At 44.7% G+C, this 10,129-nt stretch overlaps 1 protein-coding gene across 1 annotated transcript in view; it reads right to left on the reverse strand.

The window, feature by feature from the left end:
* kcng4a (potassium voltage-gated channel, subfamily G, member 4a) overlaps nucleotides 1-7,121 on the reverse strand; it is a 39,261-nt gene extending 32,140 nt beyond the window's left edge. The window contains exons 1-3 of the mRNA XM_015036059.1: nucleotides 6,631-7,121; nucleotides 4,356-4,677; nucleotides 2,685-3,326 (exon numbers count right to left, since the gene is read on the reverse strand). Of these exons, the coding sequence (XP_014891545.1) occupies nucleotides 2,685-3,326; nucleotides 4,356-4,463 (750 nt within the window). The 5' untranslated portion in view covers nucleotides 4,464-4,677; nucleotides 6,631-7,121. The remainder of the gene's footprint in view (nucleotides 1-2,684; nucleotides 3,327-4,355; nucleotides 4,678-6,630) is intronic.
* Between the last annotated feature and the right edge of the window lie 3,008 nt (nucleotides 7,122-10,129).

Genomic DNA, 10,129 nt, shown 5'->3' on the forward strand with positions numbered 1-10,129 from the left:
TGCAGAACCTTTCTGACCCGACTTTCTCCTGCAGAACCTTTCTGACCCGACCTTCTCCTGCAGAACCTTTCTGACCCGACCTTCTCCTGCAGAACCTTTCTGAATGGTTTGGGTTCCTCGGCTGGTGGAGGTAAACTGGTTTTGCCCCCTGCAGTAAAACAGCCACAGAAATAATGAGACTGGTTCTTGTGGCTCCCACAGCAGGCGGTGCGACCCGGATCCGTAAACCCAATCTGTGTCACTCCCAGATGTGGAACTGAATCACATCCGATGGTTCCAGAGTCTGCAGCCTGATCGCTCATGTTGCATTTCATCCGACTCTTATGTGATTAACGTGAGACGTGATAATTCAGCAGCAGAAGAATCCAGACTGTAAATCTAAACAATGTCTGAAAATAATAATACTGAAGTGATGAAAACACAACTTGAATTATTTTGAAGTCTGTAAGGAAACCAGCTCCTGTTTATGCAAATTCATTCACAAGTTCCTGGAAACTTCTGCTAACAAACGAACCGTCACAAATACAGAAACTCTTCAATAGATGCGACACATCGACAAACCCGAACAAAGTTCTGTCCATTAATCCTCAGTTTTATTCATAATTTATACAAAAAGCTCAGTCCTGCATGTTTACACTGAGTCAAAGCTTTTATTTTAATGATTCAGGAAGTTCTGGCCATTTCCTGCCGGAGTCTTAAGAGTCGTCACGTTTTCTGGTCCGCCTGGCTGAGTGCATTGCTCTCTCTCGCTCTGCTGCAGCTCGGATCAATACCTGCATCATGACTTCTGAACCGTTTATGAATCGCTACGTATCTAAAGCTTTGCTGCTAACAGACTGAAAAAAGGAAAATTCAGCTTCATAATGACATAACGAATGGAATCAACGCTCTGAAATGCTTGATTTCATTTCAGTGAGAATAAAAGCATGAAATACTTTATTGGAACAGATTCCAGTGAATCTATTTTCAGCCATTATCCTGTACTTGTGATAATTTTCATATCAGATCCTCTGAGGACACCTGCAGTGAGATTTCTTCTTATGTAACGGCAGAACAAAGGAGAGCTGAAGCACAAAAACAGAAAACTTTCTGGGATTTTTTACAGGAAGAGATAATTGTGATGCTTAAAGAGACAGGAGGCAACGAGCTGCATTATTTAGCATCTGAAACGGGAACAAAGCCAGGATTGGGATTTAAAGTTGCAGAAAGTTAAAACGATTGATGAGATTTAAAAACCAAACATTTTGATCTGAAAGTTTGTGAGAAAACCAGAGCAGCCATGAATAATGAGGAGCTGTGGTCATTTGTTGTTCAGGCCTTTAACTGATCACTTCCCTCTGCGCTCAAAAACCTCATTTTAAATTCAGCTCTTGCTTTATTTATGCAAACACTTTTAAATATTCAGAGTTCCAATATGTGAATATGTATCCTAAAGAAAACATCTGGAAAGTCACTAAAATGTAAAGTTTGCTGTAAAGTTCAGCCTCATCCAGATGCAAACCAAACAATCCATGATGAGCCGTCAGAGTCTGGGTTCCCCTCAGTCTGTTCCTGAACAGGATCACAGACCTGCATGATCATTTTCCTGCTGGGATGAAGATTGGAAACATGTTTCCATCGGAGAGGCTAAAAACATGGAGGACTTTCTAATTATGGAACAGAATGAAAATCTATGCAACTTCAACCAGCAGCTGAAAAGAGAGATTCTGAATCTCTGCTTTATTCAGAGATTTACTGGTTACGGTGACAGGACTGTGTGTGTGTGTGTGTGTGTGTGTGTGTGTGTGTGTGTGTGTGTGTGTGTGGGGTGATGCATGTTTTTGTGAGTATCCTATTTTTAAAGGTCCAATAAGCCCGTTTTGTTATGCAGAGACCGGACAGGCTCCGGTGGGCGCGTCGCATCGGGCCTCATTACAGCCTGCTGCTATTGGTCGACTTGCATCGCCAGACACACACACACACATGCAACCCGCCAGGAAGTCCAGCTCTCCACCCCGACAGGAACATCTTCACTAAAGAACGACTAATTCTTCCTCACTTAACAATCTGAGAAACTTTTGCATCAAAGATAAAAGCAATTCAATAAAAATCCTGAGTTGAGTTTTTATTAAAATAGAATATTCTTGTTTACGCTGCAATGCATCCTGGGTAGATGACGAATGCTAAGGTGCTAACTGCATCCAGCCAGAACAATCATTTTGCACAATAAGTAATATTCAGAAGTTTCAATTTGGCAAATGAAGATAAAGATAGAATGGAGGAAGAGGAAGAGGAAGAGTCGACCACAGAAGCTGCTGCTGCTTTGAAAAGCCGTCCAGAGAGGACAGCGCTGCTGCTGGAGCTCCAGTTTCTAACTCAGCTGTTTATGGTCAGTTTTGTGTTTTCATGCAGCACTTTGAACTGCCGTGTTGCTGAAATGTGCTGCTAATAAACTTGATCGATCGATCGATGGATCGATTGATCCAAGCTCCCTCCTCAGTGAAGCATTTCCCCCCCGGTTAGATCATGTGGTGTTTGCTGGAGGTAAAACCATAAAAATGTTTTGTTTACTGGTAAAATAAGGCATAAAAATATCAGCTCATCTTTAAACTGTAAACGTTTCCTCCAACCACTTCACTGAACACACGAAATGCAAAAATAAAGACGTGAAGCCGGTGGAGCCCCAACCGGCCACGGCAGCTCACCCTGTCCTCCTCCTCCCTGAGGTCGGGCATGGTGCTGATGCACAGGCTGACCACAGTGACGGCGACCATGATGACGGACAGGCAGGCGAAGATCTTCCCCGGCAGGCCGGACTGGGGATTCTCCACCATGTCCCTCAGCCAGTTCATCACCTTCCTGTACCTGGTTTCCTCCACCGGCAGGCGCTGCATGGCGTTTCTCTGCCGCCGCTCCTCCTCCCGCCTCTCCTTCTCGTGAACCTCCTCGATGCGGGTGTACATCTTCCTCTTGCAGCAGCGCTCCATGTACGCCATCTCCACCCCCCAGTAGTTCAGCTCGTCGTGAAGGGAAAGGACGCACATCTCTCGCAGGAGCCGCAGTTTTCCCGCTGCCAGGAAGTTGAGGATGACCTTGAAGGCGGACGGAGAGCGGTCGAAGAAGAACTCCTTCCTGGTTTCGTCGTAGTCGTCGCACACGCTGGCGATGTCCTCGAGCGACCGGCAGCCGCAGAGCCGGCCGAGTCTGGTGAGGGGGAACTGCTGCAGGGTGGTCCAGGGGAAGGTGTAGCGGTTTCCCCCCACGTTGATCACAGCCAGCAGGGCGTGGTCCACCGACACCAGGTCCTCCTGCCTGCGGATCAACTGCGCCCTCTGGTAGTAGACGCCCTGGAGAGAGAGCCACGCATGAGCCTCCATGTTGAAAACACCAAGTTCTGACCCGACCCGGTGAAGTCTGCTTCTGCTGCAGGCAGAGTCGGGTTGGAACTAGTTACTTTACTCAGTTACATTTATAATAAAGTTATTTTAGGAGCATTTTTACCGTGCTGCAGGCTTTACTTTACTGGAGAAATGTTATGAAATATTTCTGCTCTTATTTGAGTAAAATTTCTGGATTTTTAGCCACTGAATGAAAAAACAAACAGGTTTTACTCTGAAATTCACCAGACTAAGACCTGCAGGTTTTGTTAAAGTTTTAGAAGTTTTTCATTGAAAGAATCTGATGTGGAAAAACAATTATTTTGCCTGATTTTTAGTTTTTGCTACTGAAGCGAATGCTCATCATTTTGGTCTTTAAAATACCAACATTTCCATTTAACTTTACATTTTGGTTCGTCTGATGATGTCATTTTTAGATATTAAATGATTAACAATTTGATCAATCATTGATAAACGCCACTTGCGCAATAAGTTTGTGTAAAAAACAGCGAACCAAGGAGAGGAAATGGAACTGCTGCATAAACAGACTTCAAAATAAGAGCATGAATATAAATATCTAACCACTTGAATTATTATCAGTCGGTAACCAAAACATCAAAACAAACGTTGAACTTTATTCAACTGAAAGTTTACAAAACAGCCGAGTAAATTATTGTTTTAGAATTTAAATGGAGAAATTAATTTAGGGGAAGCTAAAAGCGCTAAACTTTTTCAAAGTTAGCAAAACCTCTGAATCAGAAATGTTCCTGCCATCCTCATCAGACGATTCTCTGTAAACCTGAGACGGTTGTGGGTTAAAATCCCAGCAGCTCAGATGCTGCCGTCAGTCTCACTTCCTCTGCTGCTCGGTTTGGACTTGGACTGGTCCCGTCAGCTTCGAGCTCTTGCCGTGTGATTGGCTGATCGGTGTGAACAGGCCAGCCCAGTGGGGTGTCTGGTTATGTTTGCTCTGCTAGCTGTAACTCAGATTCAGCCCACCTTGATGGTCTCGGTCTCTGGAATCTCGGTGAAGATGCGGTCCAGGCTGCTGTCGTCGCTGACCGACAGGTTGCTGAAGTCATGGTTGGTGTTGCTGATGATGGGCATGGCGGCATCAGGAAGGACAACAGGACTCACAACGGGACCAGTCTGAGGCCAACGCCTCTCTGAAGAACTTCTGCTTAACTCGTGACTGTAGTTAAAGTTCAGAACTGGATCTGGGTTCCTCCGGTTTCCTCCTCAGGAGCTCATTGGTTATTGATTGGAGGCTGATGGCTGCCAGCCAGGCGGATCAGGGAAACATGGCGGCATCATGCAGGCGCTGGAGAGGAACGAGCAGAAAGACAAACGGTCACATCCAGCCAACGGTTAGCATCAGCTATTAATAGTTCATTACAGCTAATTCACTTAAACACCAATCAGCGTCCAAAGACAGGCCGACTTGTTCAGTCAGGCGGCTGATAAATGAACAAACATCAGTGCCGTTCACACTCAGAGTGAATTAGTGGCAGCTTTCCTGCAGACAGACACTGAATCACAGATCAGAAACTCTTCTGCTGCCAAGAGAAATGCTCTAAAACTTATTGGCACAGCTCGCCGTTTCAGCTGCCCAGACTGCCTGGCTGTAAAAAAGCTCTAAACTGTTACTGGTCACAAAGTATGAGTGTTATCTGACTCAGGCTCTTTAATTACATATCTACTGTAGCAAGGCTGCACTTTAACCTGAAGAATTGTTTTTTTATTCCCATATTTTTCAGATAATAACTTCAATATTGGCTGAGTTGCTCTCTGCATCTGTTGCACGTCAACCCAGAAATCCAACAAATAAATCTCTCTAGGAACTTTAAATACATTTAAAACTTTTTCTCTGAGCTCTTTAGTATTTCATTCTCTGCTGTTTGACCAGTTCTTCCAGAGGAAAGTTTAGCAGCAGACAACAGCATGAAGTTAGGAACCAGAAGTCAGGATGTGCAACAATTTGGCCTGAACTCCTCTGCAGACTGCTGCCCGGTTTTAAAAATTTATGCACTTCTTCCTGCGCTGAAAACAACACTCATCTGCCGCTGTGACTCCTGACTCACAACACTGATGGAGACAACATCGTGTCCTCTTCCAGCTCAGTCCCCAGACAAACTGTCTGAGCTACTTAGAGTCCTGCAGGTTCCTCCTGTCCATGCAAGTCAAACATTCACATCACAGGAAAATAAAAACAGCTTCAGATCAGCATTCGTATTACAAACTGAAGGGGGAAAAGGACGAGCCTGCAGAATAAACGAGTTTTTCAGTTACATCAACATAAATCTGCTGATTTTGAGTCGGTGTCGGCCACAGAGCAATAAATCACCTGCTTTCCTCCTCAGACCAGAATATTAACCGATTCTCTGTGTTTCCTACTGGAAAGTTAAATAAGGACGACGATGATCAGCTACTTTTAGGCTCCTTTGGTCACAGACCCACACAAAAGACAGAATTAAAGATTAAATATCATTTTACAAAAAACTAATTCTAAATAATTATATGGAAGATGAAGAAAATAAATAAATAGTTAAATTTAGGATTTAGATAAATGTAGCGTAAAATTCTGTATTCTAAGAGATGCAGCATGTTAATTCACCAGGATACCATTTAAAATATTAATATAATAAACACTGTAGCATTTGTTGTAATAAATCTAATATAAAGGTGTGTGTGTGTGTGTGTGTGTGTGTGTGTGTGTGTGTGTGTGTGTGTGTTCATTTATCAAACAGTATCAGTCGTGCTGCAGTAAAAGGACAGTTTGAGCCCCAGCTGCAGCAGGTTGATGGATGATGGGTTGTAACTTCGGCAGGTCAGTGAAAGTCAGACCGGCTGCAGTAAAGACAGTAATGAAGCGTCTGGTTGTTTGCTGCAGCAGCGGTGCAGGGAGAACCTGCAACCTGCACAGGAAGCCCAGAATCCGCTGGAACCTGCAGCTGGAAGGCGACAAAATAACGAATCACTTCAGTTTGAAAAGGTCAGAAATGAGGAAACCAGCTGCGAACCGAAATCACTTCCAGGACTTTTTATGATTGACTGGCTTCAGAGAAAATGAATAGATTCCTTTAGAAACCAAATGACAACATTTAACTCCCTCAACATTTAAATGAACCAAATATCCCCCTTAAAGTGTTGCTCCTCAATAAAACAGAGTCTGACTTTATCTGGTTTTTCCGGAGTGTTGTGAATATTTAATGTAAAGGTGAAGCAACAGAAATCATCTCTGCGGACAGCGGATGTAACTTATGGAGCAGCTTACCGTTTTGTGTCCCGCACTCCTCTCCAGATGGCCGGATGAGATCCGAGGGAGCCCCCCTCCCCCCTGTCTGCGTGATCCCACCGCAACCTCTTCAACTCCACCGCGGGCGGTCCACCAGCAGCCGCCTCATCCCGCGGGGAGCATCCCCGGCGTCCGCAGCCTCCAGCCGGCGGAAGGCGGGCAGCGGTCCGGAGCAGCGGTGCGGGAAGCAGGTAAAGGTTCGGCCAAAGTGTCCCGTTCCAGCCCAGCTGGCGGTACTGCGGGAGCAGGAGGAAGAAGAGGAGGAGGAAGAGGAGGCGCAGGGAGGGGGCTGTGCGCAGCACGGCTGCCCCGAGCAGCTTCACCAAGTTCAAGTTTGCGTAAAGGTGACCGGAAGCGTCACGGCAGCACGCAGCGTGGATCCAGTGGACGGGTCCAGCGGAACCAGCCGAGCCAGCGGCGTTGGCTCCGGAGTCCGCGGGATAAATCCGCTGCAGGGTGGATTGTGTGAAATTCAAGGACACACAGGAGATGTTGGGTTTTACCCTCCGCGCGTTGCGCGCAACAGGGGGCGCAGTTTCCTCTCAAATTACAATCAGTAACAACAAATCTATAGACAAACGTCAGAGGCAACAGAAAACCATCCATCCATCATCCATCCATCCATCCATCCATCCATCCATCCATCCATCATCCATCCATCATCCATCCATCCATCACCCACCCATCCACCATCCATCCATCCATCATCCATCATCCATCCATCATCCATCCATCATCCATCCATCCTCTAACACCTTGTCCCAGTGGGCTGCTGGTGCCTGTCAACAACAGAAAACTAAAAACTTTAAAAAGTTTCTGTAATGCAGATCTTTCTATAATTCAATTAAATTAATATACATGTAACATATTATGCAATTATCTTCAAAGAGTGGATGGCAGGCAGGAAGGAGCTCCAGTAGCAGTCAGTGTTCCAACATATCTGAATAAGCCTCTGACTGAAGACTGTTGCTGTATGACAGTCTCATGCTAACATGCTAACAGCTCAACATCCAGACAGCAGAGACGATATTCCACAGTAACATGATGACATCATCATCTGCTAGCAGCTCTGCTAATCCGCCTCCTTTGCTTTAGCTGCTGCTCTGTAAATCTCTGACTGTACGGTCAGAAAGCTGAGCAGAGAGTGGCTCCTGGTGGTAAACAATAAGATGTAGCTTATGAAAGACATTTCTGACTGTATAAAGCTTTCACTGTAACCTGGGAGGTGCAGAATTACATGTCAAAAATCAGACCGATGTCCTCCATCCATCTTTTCTCCCGTCTTTCCTGGTAAATGAGTTTTAGGATTTTTTCCACATAAATCTTATTTAACAACAATCAGCTGTACTCAGGGATTCCTCTCCTGTGAAACAGGAAAAGCACCAGACCTCCTACTGAGAGAGAAACATCTTGGTTCAGATGCAGGAAGGGCGACGCTGCGTTTCTGACTGAACAGCTGCATCACAGCACGTCTCAGTGTCACAGGCTGACTTTGAAAAGCCACGGACCAAACACGGCCGGGCGCCATAACTCAGCGGACCCCCTAGAGGTCGGCTGCTGATTTCTCTGGGTTTGTCCTTGAGAAGCAGCTCATTAGGCACCGCGCCTCAGGGAGAAACAACGAGCAAACAGTTTGTCCCGGCCGGGACGGCTGCAGGCGGAGCAGGCAAGGAGATGGAAGAGGAGATGGAAACCGAGCCGCCCGGTGGGGGGTCTCTCCACATGAGAGTGTTTTCTAACAAAATATCCATTCTGCTCGTTGGATCCATCATTACTCATTAACCCAGAGTGCAGAAGGTCAGCCGCAGCGTTTCCACTCAGAGCTGAATAAACATGGAACCAGAGATTCACCGATACGATATCAATACCTGTATCAGGTCCTCTATTGAAAAAAGATTGAGTATCAGTGACTGTGTGCCAGATCAATAGGGCAGATCTATTCAGTCTAAATCTATATTAGACTATTAATTACCCTTATTTTTGTAATTAAGTAATTGATTATTCTGACGATTAGTCGAGTGATTGAATAAAAAAATTGATTAAAATAAAATACTGGTAATTTCTGCAAAAACAGCCCAAATGTTCATATCTGTGCTTAATGACTTTACTGCCTCTTAGAAAACTAACCTGTAACAAAAATATCTCATTTTTTAAGTAAACCTGGACAAAAATGACACATAAATCTAAATTTGATAATAAAGCAGTAGGCTCTTTAGTTTCTGTTTTCATGTTCAGTAAATTTAACTGATGAATTTTCACTTTACAAACATTTATGGGTTTCGTGTCCCGGTGAGTGACGGGATTACTGGAAAACTGCAAAACCCGGAAATGTCCGGGGAAAGAGAACCTTTGTTATGCTAGCAGCAGTTAGCATTCATCAGCGGCTCACAGGCGGAAGTGAGCAACACAGATCAATCATTTTTCCGTATCGGTCGATAATAAAGCTCAGATCTCGGTTTTAGGAGTGAAAACGGCGGATCTGTGCGTCCCTACGTGGAACCAGCCAACTCGTTCTCATCTTGGAGCCGCTGCAAACCCACGTTGCCTCCAACACACCTGCAGCTGCAAACACTGATATCTGCGGCCGGCCGGCGGATTAACGGTTTAATCCCTCACAGGATGAGAGCAGCCGGTGTTCTGGGCCTGCTGAGCGAGTTTACAGGTGTGGGGCAGAAAAAAAGACTTACTCAGCTGTTTGAAAACTCATCATTTGCTGCAGCGTCTCTCCAGTTGGTTCCTCTTTCTGTCTCTGCGACTGATTGTCTCCTGAAAATGAACCTTTCCTCCAGCAGACAGGAGTCCAGGAAGAGGCAAAGACCTTCTGTCACTCTGAAAACCGGCTGGTTCTGATAATCAGGGATATTCTCTATTCTCACCTTGGAACTTTATGAACTAAACTTAGAAACTGATCGCCTTTGACTTAGGGTACAGGTAAAGTCAGGTAAATTCAGGTATAGTCAGGTAAATTCAGGTAAATTCAGGTATAGTCAGGTAAATTCAGGTAAAGTCAGGTATAGTCAGGTAAATTCAGGTAAAGTCAGGTATAGTCAGGTAAATTCAGGTAAAGTCAGGTATAGTCAGGTAAATTCAGGTAAAGTCAGGTAAATTCAGGTATAGTCAGGTAAATTCAGGTAAAGTCAGGTAAATTCAGGTAAACTCAGGTAAATTCAGGTATAGTCAGGTAAAGTCAGGTATAGTCAGGTAAATTCAGGTAAAGTCAGGTAAATTCAGGTAAACTCAGGTAAATTCAGGTATAGTCAGGTAAAGTCAGGTATAGTCAGGTAAATTCAGGTAAAGTCAGGTATAGTCAGGTAAATTCAGGTAAAGTCAGGTATAGTCAGGTAAATTCAGGTAAAGTCAGGTAAATTCAGGTATAGTCAGGTAAATTCAGGTATAGTCAGGTAAATTCAGGTATAGTCAGGTAAATTCAGGTAAAGTCAGGTATAGTCAGGTAAATTCAGGTAAAGTCAGGTAAATT

Source organism: Poecilia latipinna, unplaced genomic scaffold, assembly GCF_001443285.1.
Source record: "Poecilia latipinna isolate Pla-1442-1.1 unplaced genomic scaffold, P_latipinna-1.0 Scaffold356, whole genome shotgun sequence".
In the NCBI taxonomy this organism is placed as follows: Eukaryota; Metazoa; Chordata; class Actinopteri; order Cyprinodontiformes; family Poeciliidae; genus Poecilia; species Poecilia latipinna.